This window comes from Acomys minous (assembly GCF_964271855.1).
Source record: "Acomys minous genome assembly, chromosome: 12".
Taxonomy (NCBI): domain Eukaryota; kingdom Metazoa; phylum Chordata; class Mammalia; order Rodentia; family Muridae; genus Acomys; species Acomys minous.
The window spans coordinates 112,740,983-112,761,849 of record NC_140493.1 but is presented as its reverse complement, the minus strand read 5'-3'; the positions used below and the strand labels follow the sequence as shown (position 1 = coordinate 112,761,849).

Sequence of the window (20,867 nt, the reverse complement as noted above, 5' to 3'; positions counted from 1 at the left end):
GTCCTGCCAATGTTCATTAGCCTTATCAGCGCGGCCACGCCCTTACTTAACCTACCTGTCTGTCCTTTTTTCCCTTGTCAACAATATGTGAGATAATACTTGTTCTACTTTTATCATCCTATCACTCCGGGAAAATCCACCCGGCGCTAGGATAATGTCTGTAATCTCAGCACATGACAGGTGGAGGCAGCAGGGTCAGCTGCTCAGAGTCACTGCAGCAGCAGACCGAGTTCGAGGCAAGCCAGGCTACGTGCTCGGTCACATCTCAAACATAGCAGTAAAAAGGGGGAGGGGGCTGGGATGTAGCTCAGATCAGTGGTAGAGTCCTTGCTTAAGATGCACAAAATCCTGGGGGTGAGACTGGGCACATGGACACACATCACACACATACACATATAACACACACACACACACATACATAACACACACACAGTCTTTAAAAAAAAAAAGGGCTGGGCATGGTGGCGCACGCCTTTAATCCCAGCTCTTGGGAGGCAGAGGTAGGTGGATCTCTGTGAGCTCAAGGCCAGCCTGGTGTACAAAGTGAGTTTAGGACAGCCAAGGCTACATAGAGAAACCCTGTCTTGGAAAACAAACAAACAAACAAACAAAAAAGAACATGGTTAAGACAGGAAGGGTCACTATGTGCTAACCCTGCTGGCCACCGCACTTTATTTTTGTTTTAGTCCTGTGGTCCAGATGCTAACATGCCCTTCTCCTCCTCCTCCTCCTCCTCCTCCTCCTCCTCCTTCTTCTTTCTCCTTTTGTTCACCAGTCTTCTTTCCAAAGAGATGCCCTCTCAGTGGCTGCCCCTTTGGCAGCTGTCCTTGGCATAGCTACTTCTGCCACCCCGCTTGCCCCGGCGCAGTGAATTCTGAATTGAAGCCACAGCCGTATGATCAGGATGCTGACTGCTTGAGGAAATCAGCTGCGTGTTACTCCGTCTTGTGCGGAGCAGAGGCTTCAGGCTGTGTCTGCCCCAGTGACGCCATTCTAAAAGCAGCACCTGTCCATTATCAGCCGAGACACGAGGCGCACAGACTCAGGCAAGCAGAAAAGTTCTGACTGAGACGTCGGCGTGACCTGGACTGCTGTGATCGCTAATCTAACCTGGAGGCCCCACTGCTGCCCTGACTGGAAGAAACGGAGAAGCTGGTAGAGGAGACAGCCTTGGAAACGGGGTAGGGACTGCACAGCTCACAGAAAGAGCTTTCTCCATGTTCTGTGTTGTTTTGGAGACAGACTGCAGTGTGGCTCAGGCTGGCCTTGGCCTCTTGATGCTGGTCCCTCCCAAGTGCTGGAATCACAGGCTTGTGCCACGTGGCCTACCCATTCCCAATTTTAAAAGAGGCTGGACAGGCCACGGTGGTGCATATCTTTAATCCCAGAATTTAGGCCGGAGAAACAAGCAGATTGCTGTGAGTTTGAAGCTAACCTGGCCTATGTAGTAAGTTCCAGGCCAACAAAGACTATAGAGTGAGACCCTGTGTTGTCCCCCAAATTTGTTTGTTTTTACATTATTTAAAACGAGTGTGTGTGTGTGTGTGTGTGTGTGTGTGTGTGTGTGTGTGTACACACGTGCAGGAGTCAGTACTCTTTTTCCACTATGTGAGTCCCCAGGATCAAACTGAGGTTTTCAGGTTTGGTGGCGACACCTTTACCTCCTGAGTCATCTGATCCCTCAGGGTGTTTTGTTTTGTTTTGTTGGTTTGGTTTTTTTTGGGGGGGGGGAGGTTGTTGTTGTTGTTGTTGTTTTTCAAAACAAGGTTTCTCTGTGTAGTCTTGGCTGTCCTGGACTCACACTGCAGACCAGGCTGGCCTCGAACTCAACAGCGATCCACTTGCCTCTGCCTCCCGAGTGCCGGGATTAAAGGTGTGTGCCACCATGCCCGGCTCCTCAGGGTTTTTAAGAAGAAAAATCTTTTAATTTCTTATGAGGCAGTTTGTGGAAGTGTCCTACACTTTGGCAGATTCTTTGTTTCCTAAGATGTTCTTGGAAGGATCTGCACGGCCACAGACTTGTTCTGTCTTTTTCTTTGAAAATCACCTTCAGGTCAGACCGCCTGTGTGTGTTTCTGCGAACGAGGCAAGTGCCCTTCCTGTGGCCAGCACCCTTTTCCTGGTCAGCCTGGAGACTCTCTGGAGCTGTTTTGGTTCGTTCTGAATTAATTGTAATGTCTGCACTTTGTCTAACAGGAAGTGTGAGACGCTTATCTTTTGGGGTTCTTCTGGGCCACTAGGATTCTGTTAGACCATCAGGGTGACTCCACCTGTGTGAAAGGCCATCTTGGGGAGCTCTTTTGAGAAAAATCTGGGTTCTGTTGAATTATTTGGGTTTCTGCCATATCCAGGGAAGCGTAAATCTTGTGGTAACAAGTAGAAAGCGAAATAAGGAATTTAGAAAAGCAAGAGTGTAGAGGGTGGCACACGCCTGTGATCCCAGCGCTCGGGAGGCAGAGGCAGGAGGATCGCTGTGAGTTTGAGGCCAACCTTGTCTACAAAGTCAGTCCAGGACAGCCAAGGCTACACAGAGAAGCCCTATCTTGAAAAAAAAAATCAGTGAGTCATGTCTATAACCTAACATGTATAACTTTCAAATTCAGCCTTATTCCTTTCTGGTCAATAGGCTTGTAATTTTCTAAGAATCATAAAAACAAGGTCATGGGCCTAGTTCACAGTCAAAACATGGGTTGACTTCCTTGTCAGTGATTTCTCTGACATCTTGGCCTGTGGGTGTCTCCTATCCACCTGTGCGCTGGAGAATCCACCCTGTGACTTCACTCAGTAAACTCCTTAGATCAACATAAGAATACAAAACACTGCATTTTAATCCTTAGGACCTTTGACCATCATGACCACAGAAAGCACTAAATCCACACACGTAGCTTCCGTAGGACTCTCCTGAGAAGTTCAGGCTGCTCTCGGGCCCATGTTGCCCTGAAGACTCTCTCAAGATGGATCAGTTGGGTGAAGGTACGTATCCAGCAAGTCTGACACCCCCAGAACTGTTGGCTCTGGTTCCTTAACAACTGAACTTTATTATGAATTTATTAAACAAAGGTATCTTCCTTACAACCCGACTGCCCTAAACAGGAGGGAAAAGGAGATGAAGGAGAACAAGATTAAACCTCTGAGCATCAGTTCCTCGGGTGACTCCCCTGTGTAATTCTCCAGGAATCTCGCAGATCCTCTACAGGACGGAAGAAAGCAACACCTCTCAGTCAGTCACCGATGTTTATCTCTGTGGGGTCTCGCCTCCCAGGACTGCTTTCACCTTGAGCCCAGGCTAAGGTAAGGTCACATTCCTTCCACACGGAATCTCCAGAAAGCTAAGCGTTTGTCGCCCGTGGACATTGACACTGGAGTGAGAGCCAGGTGTGGTGGAAAACACTGTTAATCTCAGCAGGAGGCGGAGGGTAGACTGATCTTTCTGAGTTCAAGGCCTGCCTGGTCTACTTAGTGAGTTCCAAGCCAGCTAGGGCCTTCATAATGAGAAAAACGGAGAAGAAAACAGCTGAGTGGAGAGTGGGGTCTGACTTTCACACGAACTATGAAGGGATGGGATAACAATTGAGATGTAATATGAATAACTTAATAAGATATACTTTAAAAAAAGAAATGGAAAGGGAGAAATAAAAAGGAAGCTGGCGTGGGGACCATCACTGCACCGCTGAAACTATTCTGGTCTGCCTGTTCCCTCTGCCCTTATTACTTTCAAAATGCAAAACCGGTTTCACTTTCACCGATGTGTGAGCGCACTTTACTTAACTGTGATGGGCATCTCTGTGGGCAAGGCACTGGGCGCCCTCGCCTGTCCCTTAGCCCCTCACCACAAGGAGCTCTTGCCCAGCAAGCCAGAAGCTCCTTCTCACAGATAAAGACCTTGGCGGTCCACTTGAGAGATGCAGCCAGAGGAGAGAAGGCAGCGGTGATGTGGGCTGCAGTCTCGGGGATAGGGGGAAGAGTGTGTGTGTGTGTGTGTGTATGTGCCTGTGTGTGTGTATGTGCGTGTGTGCGCGCACGTGTGTGTGTGTGTGTGTGTGTATGTGCCTGTGTGTGTGTGTGTGCGTGTGTGCGCGCACGTGTGTGTGTGTGTGTGTGTATGTGCCTGTGTGTGTGTGTGCGTGTGTGCGCGCACGTGTGTGTGTGTGTGTGTGTGTATGTGCCTGTGTGTGTGTATGTGAGTGTATGTGCGCATGTGTGTGTGTGTGTGTATGTGCGTGTGTGTGTGTGTGTGCGTGTGTGTGCGCACGTGTGTGTGTGTGTGTGTGTGTGTGTGTGTGTGTGTGTGTGTGTAACCGGAGAGGGCACTGCCTGGCTGCCAGGCCCCATGCAGCATCTGGGTTCCACACTTACATGGTTCTGTCTTGCTTGAGGCTTCAGGCTCTTTGTTTTATCTCCCAAGTTAAGGCCCAGCATGAGAAAGGGCCCGTCCTGATGCACAATCCCTCCAGGGCTCTTCACTGACAGAGACAGCATCTTGGGTTCGCCCTCTGGATTGCCACAAGGCCAGAGTCACTGTGGGGCCCTCAAGTCTTGCCCTAGTGTCTACTGTACTCATAGGTGTAGACTTTCTTTCTTTCTTTTTGGTTTTTCAAGACAGGGTCTCTCTGTGTAGCTTTAGCTGTCCTGGACTGACTTTGTAGACCAGGCTGGCCTCTAACTCACAGCAGATCTGCCTGCCTCTGCCTCCCGAGTGCTGGGATTAAAGACGTGCGCCACCACTCCTGGCCTGGTGTAGATCTTCTAAATGCAGGTCTCATCCCAGCTCATAGAGCTGCTCAGAAGTAAACAAACCTCTTCCCGGACACCCCATCTATGTCACACACACACACACACACACACACACACACACACACACACACACACGTAGCTTCCCCAGGGTGCCCCACTTCGTCTCTGGCCATAGACTGCTCCTTTCACTGCCCGTGGGGAAGTTCACAGTGCTGACCCCACAGCCCTGCTAAGCCACAAGGAGTAGGGAGCTGAGAGTGGAGCTGGTTGAAGCCTGGCCCTTCCTTCCAGGAGCCCTAGTGGACAGCAGTCTCTGCCTCCGCCCTGAGGCTCCCTCTTGCGATCCCTGCAGCAGGCTGCAAAACCTGTTTGCTAGGAGCAGGAGTCTTCCTTGACTCAGGGACCTTTTCCAGGTGGAGCCCGAGTGCGCTCCGGGGTTTGTCTGCAAAGAGGAGGACCCTGGTGCAGACTAGCAGAGCAGGTGTCCCAGTTCCGGTGTTTTACGGTGGGGCTGGGCAAAGGATGTCAGCCCCAGAACTCTCCGGCTACCCACCCCAAAGGGTGTCCAGATGGACCAAGCTGCCCTCCAGAGCGCAACCCTAAGGCACCTTCTGGCCCTGACCCCTGTAGGGAAGCACACAGCACCCCCCAAGAACAGCCCCTGAGGCCTGAATCACACACCAGTTCCAGCCAGGGCTTTCTTAGAAAGAGCTTGGACCCTCCCCCTGTGTGTTCTACTGAAACCAATACAGGGCTTCTAATCAAAACACTCTAATGATAAAATCACTGAGAAACTCCCTGCACTCTTATGCTAACTATGGAGTAGTTCCTGAAAATTGCTTGGCTTCCTACAAAGTGCGGGTTGGGGCGGCGTGGGCCGAGGACAGGACACGCTGCCTCCTCTTGCCCCTCCCCTGAGCCTTTCAGTTTCCCACTGGCTTGGGCAAGATCAGACTTCCAGCTGCTGCAGAGGCAGTGACTTTGAGGAGCTCGCTGCAGAAGGAGCAGGTGAGGGGCTGGGGTGTGTAGGGAGCAAGGACTTGGGGGCACCCAGGTTTTCAGAGGGCCCAGGGTTCTGTGGGCTGGGAACAGCTGCCTCAGAAAAGGCATGAGCAAGGGCAAAGCTGGGCCATCAGCCAGGCTGTTGGTATTTAGAAAGCATGGAGGGCAGGATCAGGCTGCACTCAGTGTTCAGCAGGACCTGTGCGCCTTCAGGTGCCCCAGGCTCTGCTCTGGAGGAGGAAAAGCAAGTCACAGCTCTTCAGCATGCACCGAGGGGGGCAAGTCGGGTGGAGTCCTCACCTCTGCCCTCTAAACATGGACGGTGGAGGATTTGGAGGGGCGGAAGGATGGACACTGTGTCCCAGGCCTGTGAAGGAGGAAAACGCGCACTCACCCAATAGCACAGATACCTGCAGAGTCTCATTGCCCACGGCTGTGTGTGCAAACCTCTATGTAGGATGCTGAGCCTCTCGGCACATGCACGCGCGCGCACACACACACACACACACACACACACACACACACACACACACACACACGTGCGTCATGCCAGACACCAGGGTGCTCAGTGGCTCCTTCCCTTTCTCCATTTCATTTCTTCCTTTGAGGACAGCACTCTCTCAAACTACCTCCCACTTTCAAGTTAACGTCTGCCGGTGTGAAAACCATGTTATCCATCTTAGGTATAGGAGTTCTAGCCAAGAAGCCAGGGCTGGGCCTGGGTCCCTCAGGCAGCTATGCTGGGTCTCTGGAAAGTGAATCCCTGAACGGGATGGAGAGTTTCTGTGCCAGCTACCCTTCCTGGCCACGTGCCAGTGGACATTAACTTCATGGGCCTTGGCACCGAGGGGACACACGCTGGGCCACTAACATCAAAGACGGGTGGCTGCCATCCTGCAGGCGGCATCTGAGCCAGGGCCCACTGTGCCTCTCACTGAGCTGGCGCTGTGCTGTAAAAGGCCAGCTGACTGCCCACTTCTGGCCTCATGTCCTCATGTCTTCATGCTCCCCTGTGTCTGTTCCACTGCTGGCCTTTCACTTCTCCCAGGGGACTGGAACAGGATGTGTGGTCCTGAGTGGGAGGCTCTCCAGTCAACGGCTGGCCCTCGGGATCGTGGCCTCACAGACTTCTAGGCAGTAGAGACCTTGCTCTACCCTCTACCTGCTATACCTACAACTGGCACGGGGAGCTGTGTGCATCTGTCTGACATATTCAGGCAGCAAAGAGCCTGTGGCTCAGGAGACAGAAATCTACTGATGGCCAAGAACGAAGGTGGCATCTCCAAGGCCAGGAATTCTTCAGTGGCCTTCAGAGGGGCCCTCCCCCAAAAAAAGTCCAGGCCACCACAGCACAGAGCTCTGTGACAAGACAGTGGGCTTGGCCAGCCTGAAGGGTGCCTTTAAATAGACCTGAGGGCCGCAGGGCAGAGTGCACAGAGGTGTTGGAGCTGAGGAGGGGTAATGGGCCCTAAACAGCAGGATCCCGCAAGACGCCTACAACCAAAGGGACCTAGGGCTGTCCCCTGCCCCTCTGCCAACTCCAGCCCCGAGGCTTTGTCTACTGAAGGAGAGACAGGCGGGAAAGGTAAGACCCAGAAGTGGCCTAGCCTCCCTCTGGACAGAGCAGTGAGGCCAACTGAGCTCAATAATGAGATTCAGCCCCGCCCCCCACAGCCCAGCAGCTGCAGTTCTGAGAGCCAAAGGGAGGCCCTGGGACACAGCAAGCCCAAAACTGAGGAGAATGTGTCCCGGCAGAAACTTTCAAGTTGGAGAAAGTGTTTCTTTTTTTTTTTTCTTTTTCTTTTTTCTTTTGTTTTTCGAGATTGTTTTGTTTTGTTTTTCGAGACAAGGTCTCTCTGTGTTAGCCTTGGCTGTCTTGGACTCACTTTGTAGACCAGGCTGGCCTCGAACTCACAGTGATCTGCCTGCCTCTGCCTCCCGAGTGCTGGGATTACAGGCGTGCACCACCACATCCAGCTAAATTTTTTTTTAATACAGTATTCTGTCTGCATGTATGCCTGCACACCAGAAGAGGGCACCAGCATAGATAGTTGTGAGCCACCATGTGCTTACTGAGAATCAAACTCAGGACCTTTGGGAGAACAGACGTGTTCTTAACCTCTGAGCCATCTCTCCAGCCCCTGGAGAAAGCGTTTCATAGAGCCATCTCAGAGAAAGTGTTAGGTGGATCTCTTCAGAGGTGGGAAGCCTCCTCAGAAGAGTTGCCACACCTTCCAGAAGTTTCCAACCATGCAACCCAGGATCCTGGTGCTGGACCTGCATGGGAGGCACTAAGACCTACAGGCTGCGTTTGGAGGGTGCAGGGTAGATTCTGGGAAACCCCTGGCTCTAAGGAAAGAAGTTACAAAACTAGGTCACCACTCTGGCTGGGAAAGAGATCTACAGGAAGATAAAACCAGGTGTCAGGTCTGCTTGCCAAAATCCGGAAAGATAAGGAGGATGGCCAAGGCAGGGCCGGCCGTGAGTGCCAGGTGTCGGGGCTCTGTAGTGGGCAGCCAGTCCTGCTGAACCAGCGGCTCATAAGATGCCGCCCACAGTGGACTCTCTCACAGCTTTCAACATGACTTCCAGGCAGATGTGAAAACTTTGCAAAAGAGTCTCTCTCCCTCCTTCCCTCCTTCTCTCCCTGCCTCCCTGCCTCCCTGCCTACCTCCCTGCCCGCCTCCCCTCTGTGTTTGGTTTGGTTTTTTGAGACAGGGTCTCTCTGTGTAGTCCTGGACTCGCTTTGTAGACCAGGCTGGTCTTGAACTCACAGCGGATCCGCCTGCCTCTGCCTCCTGAGTGCTGGGATTAAAGGCGTGCGCCACCACGCCCGGCTTCCCCTCTGTGTAAAGGGTGCATGTGTATGGGTGGATGCATACGTACACACTTGAAGTAGGTATTGCTTTTCCGGCACTGTCCACTTTGCTTTTCTGAGACATGGTCTCTCATGGGCCTGGAACTTACCCAGCAGGCAAGGCAGGCTGGCTTCCCAGCAAGCCCCAGGGGTCTTCCTCCTCCTGCCTGCCCAGGGGCAAGATCATAAGTGTGTGCAACCATGTCTGACTTGTTTTTTAATTCAAAGTTTTAATCCTATGTATATGAGTGTTTTGCCTGCATTTGTGTCTGGATATATAATTATGCGCTTGGGTGCCTGGTGCCCCTGGAGCCCCTGGGACTAAAGTCACAAGACTGTTGGAAGTCAGCATGCAGGCTCTGGGAGTCAACCCTGCATCCTCCAGAAGAGCAACATGCGTTATTAACTGCTGAGCCATCACCACTGCAGGCCCTGTACCTGATGTTTCGTTTTGTTTTTCAAGACAGGGTTTCTCTGTCCTGGAAATGGCTTTGTATGACCAGGCTGGCCTCAAACTCAGAGGCTCACCAGGAATTAAAGGCATGTGCTGCCATGCCTGGCTAATAATATTGTACTTTGGGGGGGGAGGCTGGGGGGGGGGTCCAAGACAGGGTTTCTCTGTGTATCCCTGGCTGTCCTGGAACTCTGGAGACCAAGCTGGCCTCAAACCCCCAATACCTGACTTTTAAATGTAGGTTCTAAATGTCAAATTCAGGCCCTGTTGCTTAGCAGTTACCAGTGGAGTTAGCTCTTCAGCCTCTGGTGGGCATTTTAAAACTAAAACTTGAAGCTTTGAAAGAAAAAAACAAACAAGGGAAGCATCCGTGTGTACAGTCTTCCCGTCTAAGGAAAAGAGATAAGAGACAGGAGTGACCAAGACAGGAGTCAGACTGGTGTAAGGCAGACAGCGCGCTTCTGCGTTCACAGTCAGAAGCCAGATAACCCGGTGAGACACTGACAGGACTTAGCAAGTGTGCAAAACGGAAACCCTCCTGGAGCAAGGCATCCTGGGAAGTGAGCCGGCAGATGTGCTGTGTGGGGAGCAGCAGTGAGCAGAGTGGACAGGCTCCAGTAAGGAAGACATCTGGGGCAGGAGATTCTAAACCTCTCTTCTTGTGTCTGGGATTTGTGTGTGATGACATCCGGTGCTGCTAGACCAGTACTTACGGCTGAACCAAAATCTCCAACCCATACAGTCAGGCTACACCAGTACTTACGGCTAAACCAAATCTCCACCCCCACAGTGCAGGAGTTATTCTCTCATAGTCCTGGCTGCCGCAAGTGGAGGACATAGTCACGTACCACAGCGTACAGGCTTGGGAAGGTCCGTCTGTGTCCGAGACTCTGGGAGACTTAGGTGTTGTGGCTGTGGGCCATCTCCTTTCTGCCTCAGACGGCCTGCATCTCTCTGTTTACGTGTCTAAGTTCTAAGACAGCCATCCTACTAGGTATGGCTCGCCAGACTCAGTAGAACCTCATCCTGACTAGCTGCACCTGTGGCTTAATTCCAAATAAGGCCTCAGGCACTCAGTAGATGTGTCTTAAAGGACAGCTGCTGTGACAGGGAGAGGAGGGTGACAGAGGGGGGTGTTGTAACTAAGCTTTATGGTTTCATATGTTCCTGGCTTCTCTCAGCATGTGTCCATCTGGCACTCTCTCTCTCTCTCTCTTTCTTCTTTCTTTCTAGATTTATTTATATAATGTATGAATGTGCATGTACACCTGTAGGCCAGAAGAGGGCACCAGATCTCACTATAGATGGTTGTGAGCCACCATGTGGGTGCTGGGAATTGAACTCAGAACCTCTGGAAGACCAGCCAGTGCTCTTAACCGTTGAGCCATCTCTCCAGCCTCTATCTGGCAGTTTCTATCATAGACTTTCCCTTGCTTCTTTCTTTGGGAAAGGGGTGAAGAGGAGTGTGGCAGTAAGGAGTCAACCCGTAGATCAGGGTGGCCTCGAACACACGGAGCTCTTCCTGCCTCAGCCTCCCGGCGTTGGATAGCAGGGGTGAGCCGCCATGACTGGCTTGCCTCACACTTTTCTGTTACGGGCTGTTTTTAAAGGCATATGTGAGAAACGTGGTGATTTAAACTGGCTGCCCTTCTTGCAACAATAAATTAGAAATAAGAAAAGGGCGCAGAATGGTAGCACACGGTTCAGGAGGCTGAGGAAGGGGAGCCTCGAATTCAAGGTCGGCCTGAGCTATATAGGAAGACCCTGCCTCTAAATAAAAACAGAAAAGGATACTGTTGGGTTTTGGTTTTTTTGTTTGTTGTTGTTTGTTTGTTTTTGTTTTGAGACAGGGTTTCCTGTATCCCAGGCTGGCCTTGAATTTGCTATGCAATGCGGACTGACCTTTGACCTTTGGATCTTCATGTCTTTACCTCCCAAGGGCTAAGATTACAGGGGTGAAACAACATGCTTTTCTGGGAAAAGTTTTTAAAGTAAGATAAAAATAGCACCTTACTGTCCTAAGCTCAGAGACAGCAGCCCTGGAACCACATAACGCAGACCCAACTTCAAGCTGATACCTGTCACCCTGGAATGGCTCGGAACGTGCCTGTTGTGGGGTGGGGGGGCACCCTTTCCTTGCCCAGGCTGCTCCCAGGGGGTTGGGGACAGGTTTCAGGGGAAGCAGCAGCTACGTGAGTCAGGGCAGAGCTGGAGGTTGGTGCTGAGCACAGGGGGAGACTCAGGCTTTCCACCACATAGTCCAAGATGGGACGCTGCAAACTAAGAAGGCGTCATGTGAGGGCTGAGGGCGTGTCCTGTAAGCCACCCGGGTGTGGTGGCACCTGCCTATAATTCCAGTACTTGGGAGGTTGAGGCAAGGACATAGCAAATTTCAGGCCACCCTGGGCTACATAGCAAGGCACTGTCTAAATAGACAGACAAGGCAGGTGACTTGAAACGCTCTCCCTGCCACGGCTCCCTTCCCATAAGAAGTGCAGCCCAGGGCTGGAGAGATGGCCCTCACCAAGAACCGGGGTGGGGGTGGGGGGGTAGACTGGGCACTGATGCTCGGAGTCCTACAGAAGCTCAGGTATTCAGGCAGGGCTGGTCAAAAGCTCAGAGACCGTGGGCTGTACACCCTGGCCATGCTAGGACTGCTCCCACCAGGCTCTGTGGCAGCCTCAGTGGGCCTCTGACCTCTGACCTCTGCGGTTCCCTCCTTCCAGGTGGGTGTTTCCAGACAGCTGAAGAAGACAAGCCTCTCTCAAGGCCTCTCATCTCACCAACTGGCCATGCTGACTGGCCACTTGATGTCCACTGTCCCTGCCCCCAGGCTGGTTATCATCCTGCTCCTGGTTGTTTCTCTGAATGCTCACAATAGAAGTAGGTCTGGGTCCTCTGCCACAGAGGGAAGGGTACAAGGGTCCAGACGGGATGGGAGGACAAACCAAGGTTAGATCGAGGCGATGGCTGCCACCCAGCTGACTCAGCACCAGAGACAGGCAGGAGGGCTGGTGCCCCTGGGCTACGGAGTGTGAACTCTGTACATCTAAGTATGGCTGACAGCAAAGGGCCAGCAACACTTGCAGCTCATGTGACTACACCTGTGCTGCAAGAGAAAGAGAAAGAGGGGGCCCTGGCCAGGCAATGGGACATCACCTAACTGAGGACTGCTTCTTCTGGACACATCCAGCCTTGTCCTGCAACCTACGCGTCATCCAAACCCTTAGGGCAGCAGACACTTAGGAATCTCAGAGTGGGTGTAGAAAACAGGCCCCTGGGAGTCCCCCCAACAACACCCCCAGATCCAGCATCCCCAGTGAACCCCCGCCATCCCATTCTTTCTACAGAGTGTGCCTAAGTTTTGACCCAATCAGTGTGAAATACCTCACTCTGTCTCTTGGAAGTCCTGACACGGCCTCTCTGCCCACAGCCTGTAAGAGCAGCCGGCAACTGTCCCGCAGCTCTGCCTTGCCCATATGTGACCATCCTCTCCACACAGGCTGGGACAACCCTGTATGCACCAGCGGCACAGTGTCTGTGCCTAGAGGCGGCCGTGCGGTGATGACCTGTAACATCTCCAACACCTTCACCGATGTCACCATCTGGCTGATTGCCCAAGGAGGGGAAAGGACCATCTTCAATAAGATGCCCCAAGGACACTTCTCTCAGAGCGGGTGGGAGCTCCGAGTTCAAGAGGGCCAGGCGGAGCTCGCAATCAGGGACACCCAGGATGGCCACACCGGGCTGTACCAGTGGCTTCTGCATGGGCGCCAGAAATGTTACCACAACATCACCCTGAATATTTCAGGTGAGGCTATAAAGCGAGGAGGTGAGCTGGGACAAAGACCAGTGTATGGCGTGTGGCAGAGAAGGATGGTGACTTGAGGGGCAGACAGGAAGGAGGGCAGAGGGGGAGGCAAAGACACTGATCTCCCCGAGGATCTTCATCTGTCCTGAGGGCTGGAGAGGCTCCACTCCCGGAGCAGTCTGGGGGGGACCAGAAGCAGCTGAGGCCGATGCTCCCGTCTTTCCCAGCCACCCTCAAGTCTCTCCCACATCAGCTGTTGAGGGGTGAAATTGCACCTCAATTCTCCATGTTCTGGAAGTTTCCAGCAAAACCCAGCCACTGTCTAGTCTAGGATACTCACACCGTACCTGCCACTGAGATCACGCAGAGGTCAGTAGCCACGGCCACCTTGACTGAGGGAGTGTCGTGTCCTGGTGACCACAGAGTGAGGCCCCAGTTCTAGCAGCGTCCACACCACCACGACCCTGCCCCTTCCCCACAGCACTCCCACCATGGAGGCTTGTCCTATACGCTGTCACCTTAAGGAAATCAAGTTCAGCCAAGTGTGCTGTGATCCCAGCACCGTGGAGACTGCGAGCAGGAGGACCATTAGTCCAGGGTCAGACCTCGTCTCAAAATAAGAACTGAAGGGCAGCATCTCCACAGGCCACCACCTCCTCCCCCACCCCCCCATGGCGCTCCTGTCTGCACCTGCCCCCTCTCCCCAGAACCCTCCTCAGCCTCACTTCCTACCGGTTCTAGTTTGACTCTCTTGCTATGACAAACTCCATGATCAAAAGCAGGTTAGAAGAGGAGAAGAGGAAAGGGTTAGTTTCAGCTCATGAGGGAAGCCAGGGCAGGAACTTCAGCAAGAACTTGAAACAGAAACCTCGGAGGAAGCCGGGCGTGGTGGCGCACGCCTTTAATCCCAGCACTCGGGAGGCAGAGGCAGGCGGATCCCTGTGAATTCGAGGCCAGCCTGGTCTACAGAGTGAGTCCAGGACAGTCAGGGCTACACAGAGAGACCCTGTCTCGAAACCCCGCCCCCCCTCAGCAAAAAGTATAAGGAAGAGAAACCATGGAGCGCGCTGCTCACTGACTTGCTGTCTGACCCACGCTTCCTTCCTTCCTTCCTCATCCGTCTCTCCTTCCTTTTCTTTTTCTCCTTCTGTTCTTCATTCACTCCCTTCTCTGTCTCTGTGTCTGTCTGTCTGTCTGTCTGTCTGTCTGTCTGTCTCTCTGTGTCTCTCTCTCTCTTTCTAGTTAAGGCTAGGACGCTACCCGGGCTACTGTCATGGTTCGTGAAGAAAGTGGAAGTAACTACCAGAGGCATCTATTCTGCCCACACCCCTCGGGGCCACCCTGTGTCCCTCCAGAGACCAGCACACCCCCTGTTGTGCTATAAGCTCGCCATTCTTGCTGCACCTAGCCTGAGAGCCACTGGCCACTCCCTCCGCCCTTTCTGTGCCTGTAAAGGCCCAGTCTCCATCGCCCTCTCCCCCTCCCCACACCGGTTCAATCTGTCACAGCCACTGAGCTCCTAGAGATGAGCCAGACATTGGCTTCTCCTGGGACCAGCCAGCCGCACAGGACTCCTGCATCTGGAGCAGGGAGTGCACTCACATAACACTCAACCTGATGCTATGTCTCTTGCAGAGCCTTCAAACAAGAACGAGGTCATAGGCGCGAAGCAGGTCACACCCATCTCAGGTAGGCGCTGCGACCCTGTCTCCATCGGCTCTCGATGCCATGGGGCCACGTGCTGCCCACCTGGGACCCTTCACCCTTAGCCCTTCGTGAGCTTGCCCAGCAGATGTCACTGCCCAGGAGAGTGTTGCCAGACAGAAAGTGGGGAGAATAGGGTTGTGAGCCTGTGAGGGACGTAGTAAGAAATGGGTGATGAGAAGCCTCTCCCCTGACGACTTCTGACCCACTTCAGATGCAGTCATGAGCGCTCAGCTGGAGGCCAGTTCTGAGACCCTTGTGGGAATCGTGGTCGCTGTCATCTTGATCTTGGGACTGGCGGGAATCGGTGTATATATCTGCTACAAGCGCCATCGGTCCAGGTATGAGGGGAGTCTTCCTGGGATCCTTACCTGGCACTGTCTTGGGGTGCCCCTGTTCAGAGGGGCCTCAGAGGGGGTTCAGGGGGACTGTGGAGGCCTCACAGGACCAAAGCAGTGGGTCCAACAGCAGGGGCTTTTCTTAGTCTCGTATAGGCAGGAATGCGGCCCCTGAGTTGGGCCTACAAGGCTCATCTGTTCTCAAGGCTTTATGTTGACCCTGGAGCGCTTTGGAGAGCAGCGTGGAGCCTGGAGTCTTCAGGTCCTCCAAGGAGTCTCAGGAGCTTGTTTTTTAGGAGGGAACCCGGGGTTTCTGATTGAGGACGTTTGAGGCCTGTGGGGCCCTGGAAATAAGCCCACCGTAGGCTTAGACCCAGGCTCCACTGGGGTAAGGAGGGCAGGAAGGAAGAACATGCTTAGCATAGGTGGCGTGACCGTTCACGTGTGTGCAGTGCATGGTGTGTCATCTATGCATGCCTGTGTCTTTCTCTACACAGGTCTGAGCTCAAGGGGTTCACACACCCTCTCTTTTCATCTCTCCCTGTCTACATAAGGAGGTTCTAAGCCTGTGGCCAGTGGAGGACGAAGGGTGCCAGAGAGAGGCCACCAGCTCATCATGTCTTAGGCCTTTGAGGCTGCTGACCTTCTGTTTCCCAAACACTATGGAGGCATTTTTACATGCTTGGCAGAGCAAAAGTCTCATTCATGTTTGCTGGGCACAGAAGACCTTTCCCCGAGGGTAGTGGAGGCCTTGGCTCTGCACAGAAGAGAGACAGTGACACACTGAGGAAGGGCCTTGGAAGCTGCAAAACAGTTCAGGCATCTCTTGGTCACGTGAACAAGAGTGCAGCCTCCTGGCTACGGTCGTCAGTGACCTTATCTGCTTCTCAATTCTTTCCAAAACTGGGCCTTTGCAAGCTGCACAGCTCCTGACCTTCAGCATCCTAACCCTCTGCTCTTTACAAAGGCCTGGGCTCCTTTTCCTCTGCTGGGCCTCTGAGGTCAGGGCCCCTCTGCTACCCAGAGTCCTCCAGTGCAAGCCTGTGGATGCACCAAGATTTGCTTCAGGTGGAACTTGGGCACACGCCTGCTTTGTAACTCAGGGTGGTAGTGACAAGTCTGGGAAACCCAGATGTCAGGTTCCAGGGCCCGAAATAGGGAGCTGAGGGGTCTAAGCTAAAGCAACACCTGACGCCAGCCACAGGAAGGCAGAGTGAGTGGCCTCAGGCGCAGGGGATATGGAAAGGCATAGGTGCGCATTGGCCCCCATTGCTCTCCTAGGGAACAGCCAGCCCTGGGTCTCCCTGGGACCTCTCATCAGCAGGCCGCCCCCCCCCCACCCAGCCCCAACTCCCTGGATTCATATCTCCTACCCAGTATTCCCTTCTGACCTTTTATCTTGGTTACAATGTTGTTTTTCCTCACATATAGAATAAAAAAATATATTTCTTTTGTTAGAAACCACATACTTTACCTACTGTTAATTTATTGTTGTTGTTATTTTGTTGTCACTGCTGATGTGTGTACGTCTGTGGGTACGGGGACATCAGGGGTGCATGTGTGTAGGGGAGCCAGATCTTTCCTTCCCCCTTGTTTGAGGCCGACTCTGCCTTGATTCTGCTGCTGTGGTATCTATTGCAGCCCAGCTAGGCCATGAGCACCCAGACAATTCTCCAGGCTCTACGTCCTCCTCACCCTCAGAGTGCTAGGATTTCAGATGCTGCCACACCTGGCTTTCATATAAGTTCTAAGGATAAAATCAGGTCGTCAGGCAAATGTTTTTACCTGCTGAGCCCTGTCACTGGCCACTAGACATGCCATCCTTTATCCCAGAAACTAATTAAATAAATATAATAACCCAACGAGGAGGCCATCAGGTCAGCTGGGAAATACAGCTGTTACTCAGACACATAAAAATCTACCAGAAGCCGGGCGTGGTAGCGCACGCCTTTAATCCCTGCACCTGGGAGTCAGAGGCAGGTGGATCGCTGTGAATTCGAGGCCAGCCTGGTCTACAAAGTCCAGGACAGCCAAGGCTAACACAGAGAGACCCTTTCTGAAAAAAAACAAAAGAAAACAAAAAATAAAAAATAAATCTGCCAGAAACCTCACACACTGGTACCTGAGTGAAAGCTGAGACCGGGCGTGCTGCCTAGTGCCCATGGCCTCCAGAGCTAGCCCCATGCTGTCTCCAGGCTACAGCCTGTGTTCAGGTGCTGAGAGTCACATGCCTCTCAGGCCAAGGTAAGGTGATCTATAGCGCGTCAATGCTGGCTTCAATGTGAGGCCATGCGTTACTTTTCTTGCTGAAGCAAAATACCTGAGACACGGAGCTTAGAGGAGAAAGGGCTGTTGCAGCTCAGTTTGAGGGGACAGCCTGGCATAGAGGGGGCAGATGTGAAGCAGCTGGAAGCAGAAAACAACGCACACTGGTGCTCAGCTCTCTCTGTCCCTCTGTCTCTCTGTCTCTCTGTCTCTCTGTCTCTCTGTCTCTGTCTGTCTCTTTCCATCTCTGTCTCTATCTCTGTCTCTGTCTCTTTCTCTCCATCTCTGTCTTTCCCATGTAGCCCTGGTTACCCTGGAACATGCTTTGTAGACCAGGCTAGCCTTGGCCTACAAATTTACAGCGATCCGCCTGCCTCTGCCTCCCCAGTGCTGGGATTGAAGGCGTGCGCCGCCACGCCCGGCTTGCTGTCTCTTTTTTCAACCTGCAGTCAATCCCAGCCCATAGGATGGTGTGGCCCACACGCCATCCTCAGTGGAACCTTTCTGGAAACACTGGCATAGACATATGGAGAGGTGTGATTCCCAGAAACTCTAACTGCAGTCAAGATGAATGATAACAGTCACAGGTCTTGTCACGGCCACCAGCTGCCCTGGTCTCTTGACCTCCTGTGATATTGACTGCTGAAGCATGCCGTGCATTTTCTAAGCCAGGCAAGTGTGCTGATGTGTCGTTCCAACAAAAGTCAGCTCTAAACCTCTACTGAGAAGGGAAACCTCAAAGTCCGTGAGGTCCCTCTGCGCCTGCAGCTGCAGGAACCTCAGGAGGAAACTGAGTCAGGGCCTTCGACCGTGCTTGGTCCCGTGGCTTCTGTCTTTTCAGGTTTTCTCTGTTGGGGATAGAGTGAGAGCCAGCCCCTTGCCCCCCATTCCTGCTCCCTCGACCTGCACAGTGACACACTGTGACTCAAGCTTAGCTATAGCATGAGACGCCCACAGGAGACTCCAGGACAGGACATGCTCCTCACACTGTCCCGGGGATCAGGGCCAGCAGGGTCATCGACTCTGGGTCTGGACACAGGCCTCTCCCTTTCATCCTAGGAGAACGGCCACTGCTGCTGTGTTCCCAGGACAGTCACAGCCTGGGGTCTCTTCTTCAGGGCCAAAGCCAGGTCTTCTCAATCCAGCCCGTGTTCTGGTTCAGGTGACACTGCAGGTGTGAGGACGTAATTCAGACTCCAGAGGGACGTGACCATAAAGACCAAACTCCTGAGGGGAGACCTCAGCTGCAGTCTGACCCCTACCTCCACCCTGCGACATCTTTCCTCCTGCTCCACCCCTAAGGCTTTGTCCCCCACCCCCACCCCCTCACTGATGGCTCACGTCAGTCCACATAGGAAAGGACTTAATCCGCTGGCCACGTGGCTATGGAGGCACCTCTAGACTCAGCTTCCCAAGAGCACACACATGGCCCAAAGACACCAGCCATATCTACAGATGACGCTGTGTGTGACCACAGAGTCATGCATGCAACCCCAACATGCTTGAAAGACAAGGGGATGGACTGCGGAGGTGTTTCTGCTGGTAAAGTGAGGACCCACGTTTGATGCCCAGACTCCATGTGAAAAAGCCCGAGTGTGGTGTACACAGCTGTGACCCAGCTCCAAGGAGGTGGGGAAAGGAGCACCCCTGGGACCCAGTGGCCAGCTTGGCTGGTGAAATCCAGGCCAATGGGTGACGCTGTCACAAAAATGGGCAGCGGTAGCGCACGCCTTTAATCCTGGACTCGGGAGGCAGAGGCAGGAGGATCTCTGTGAGTTCAAAGCCAGCCTGGTTTACAAAACTTGTTTGGCCAAGACTACACAGAGAAATTCTATCTTGGAGAGGGGGGGGGGGAGAGGGAGAGAGAGAGAGACCCACAGAGCAAAGCCACACCTGGGGCTGGAGAGCACTTGCTGTAGAAAAGAAACTAGCCCCAAGAGTCTCATCTGACCCACACTGCGCACTCACCAGGGAGCAATTCTGTGGGAAGGTGTGCGCTTGCGCTCTCTCTCTCTCTCTCTCTCTCTCTCTCTCTCTCTCTCTCTCTCTCTCTCTCTCTCTCTCTCCTTCTCTTTCTCCTTCCCACATTAATCGATTAATTAAAAAGGATTAAGCCACAAAAGACAACAGGAAATAAATACCCAGCACTCCTAAATTCTCAGCAGATCCTGCAGAAGAAATCAAGTGACAAAAAAAAAAAAAAAAAAAGAAAGAAAAGAAATCGAGTGACCTTGGAGCATTAAGTCTCTGAAAAACCCCTGGATGAGATACACTTCACCACCCCACCAACCCCCCACCCCCCACCCCACCCCACCCGCGCCCACTCCCCCACAGAGGAGGTTCTGATCAGAGGATGTGCAGAGGGTGACTCCTAATGGAGCCGAGCAGGACACAGCAGCTGTGTGTACCAGTGAGACAGTGCAGGACTACATACGCGGAGGAGGCAAACCTGACAGGAGTGCGGTTTTGGGCACAGAATCTCCAGAGGCCCAAGCGCGCATGCGCACCCCGAGGACCTCGACCGGGGACTCTCACCGGGGGAAGACTTGGACCGTTCTTGTCCTGGGCTTGTAGTTTCAAAACAAATAATCTGGTTTCACTTTCACAAGCCATTTTCATTCCGCAGTGATGGGTGGGGCTGAGACACTGGGAAACTGCAGCTGTCGCTCAACATCCCTTCCCCACGGCATTCCTGCCCCGCCACACCGAGGACCTCCACCTCTGGTCTGAGGGCCAGAGCCCTGCCATGTGGGTGCAACAGTCATGGGGTCCCTGGGGACCCAGGGAGTATGGAACCTGTGCACTGTGTCCAGATGGACACTAGGCTTCTGCCTTCCTTAGCTCAAGTCTAAAGCGCCTGCCTTTCCCTGTGTGACAGCCCAGAGCGGTCTTGCACTGTCCCATGTAGGGGACAGACGCACCCAGGTCCCCTAAAGGAGCAGCCTCTGAGCCCTGAATCAAACATTGGCCCCAGGCAGGACTCTTCTAGAAAAAGCCTGAACCGTCCCTCTGTGTTCCTAAGACAGCGGCTAAGGCAGGGCTTCCAGTTAAAATGCATTAATGAGGGAACCACTGAAAACCCTGTGTCACTGCTGTGTGTCTCCCCAACGCATCAGAATGCCTTTGATGAGTGAAAATGGAAAAACCCACATCATGAAAGTGAAACTAGATTATTTATTTTGAAACTGCAAGGCCAGGGTAATTCCTGCAACCGCTTCCCTGAGCTTTTTCTTCCTGAGTGAGTACAACTCCCAGGTATGAGTGGGCGGTTCTCCCGACTCACCACGTCCTCTTAGCCTCGCTGGCCCTCGCCCTCGGCAGTGGCGGGATGAACTTAGTGGCGGAAGCATCAGAGTTCACTGCCAGAGAAGCAGGTGAGAGGCCAGGTGCTGCAAACAGGTGAGGACTGGAGGGGACAGTGGCGCTCAGAGTGCTGGCGCTCCAAGGCATGTAGCTTGCGGGGAGGAAACCCTCGGGCAGCAGCGTGTCCCTGGCTGCAAGCCACTCTGGGACCCTCACTTCACTGGCTGCCTCTTGCCTCAAGGATTTGTCCAGCGTAAAGGTGAGGTACTGCCCAGGTGCCCTGACCTCTGTCTCCCAGAGTGCCTCACGCTAAGGCCCTGAAGGGGCAGAGGCAGCCGTGGGTTCTTGGTGTGTACTGAGAGGGAAGAGGAGAGAGGACCCCTTCTTTCTTGTCACCTG

At 53.1% G+C, this 20,867-nt stretch overlaps 1 protein-coding gene across 3 annotated transcripts; it reads left to right on the top strand.

Moving 5' to 3' along the window:
- The first annotated feature begins 5,620 nt into the window (after window positions 1–5,620).
- Window positions 5,621–16,361, top strand: LOC311579576 (secreted and transmembrane protein 1A-like). Of its 3 annotated transcripts, none has more exons than XM_084750295.1 (6): window positions 5,621–5,742; window positions 11,774–11,930; window positions 12,550–12,858; window positions 14,494–14,547; window positions 14,777–14,903; window positions 15,455–16,361. In XM_084750295.1, the coding sequence occupies exons 2-6, from the start codon at window positions 11,840–11,842 to the stop codon at window positions 15,462–15,464; spliced, it is 591 nt and encodes a 196-aa protein (XP_084606421.1). In that variant the 5' UTR covers window positions 5,621–5,742; window positions 11,774–11,839; the 3' UTR covers window positions 15,465–16,361. The 3 variants fall into 3 exon arrangements, with proteins under 3 accessions (XP_084606421.1, XP_084606420.1, XP_084606422.1); XM_084750294.1 differs by having other exon boundaries at window positions 15,398–16,361; XM_084750296.1 differs by lacking the exons at window positions 14,777–14,903; window positions 15,455–16,361 and having other exon boundaries at window positions 14,367–14,500.
- Window positions 16,362–20,867: the final 4,506 nt, after the last annotated feature.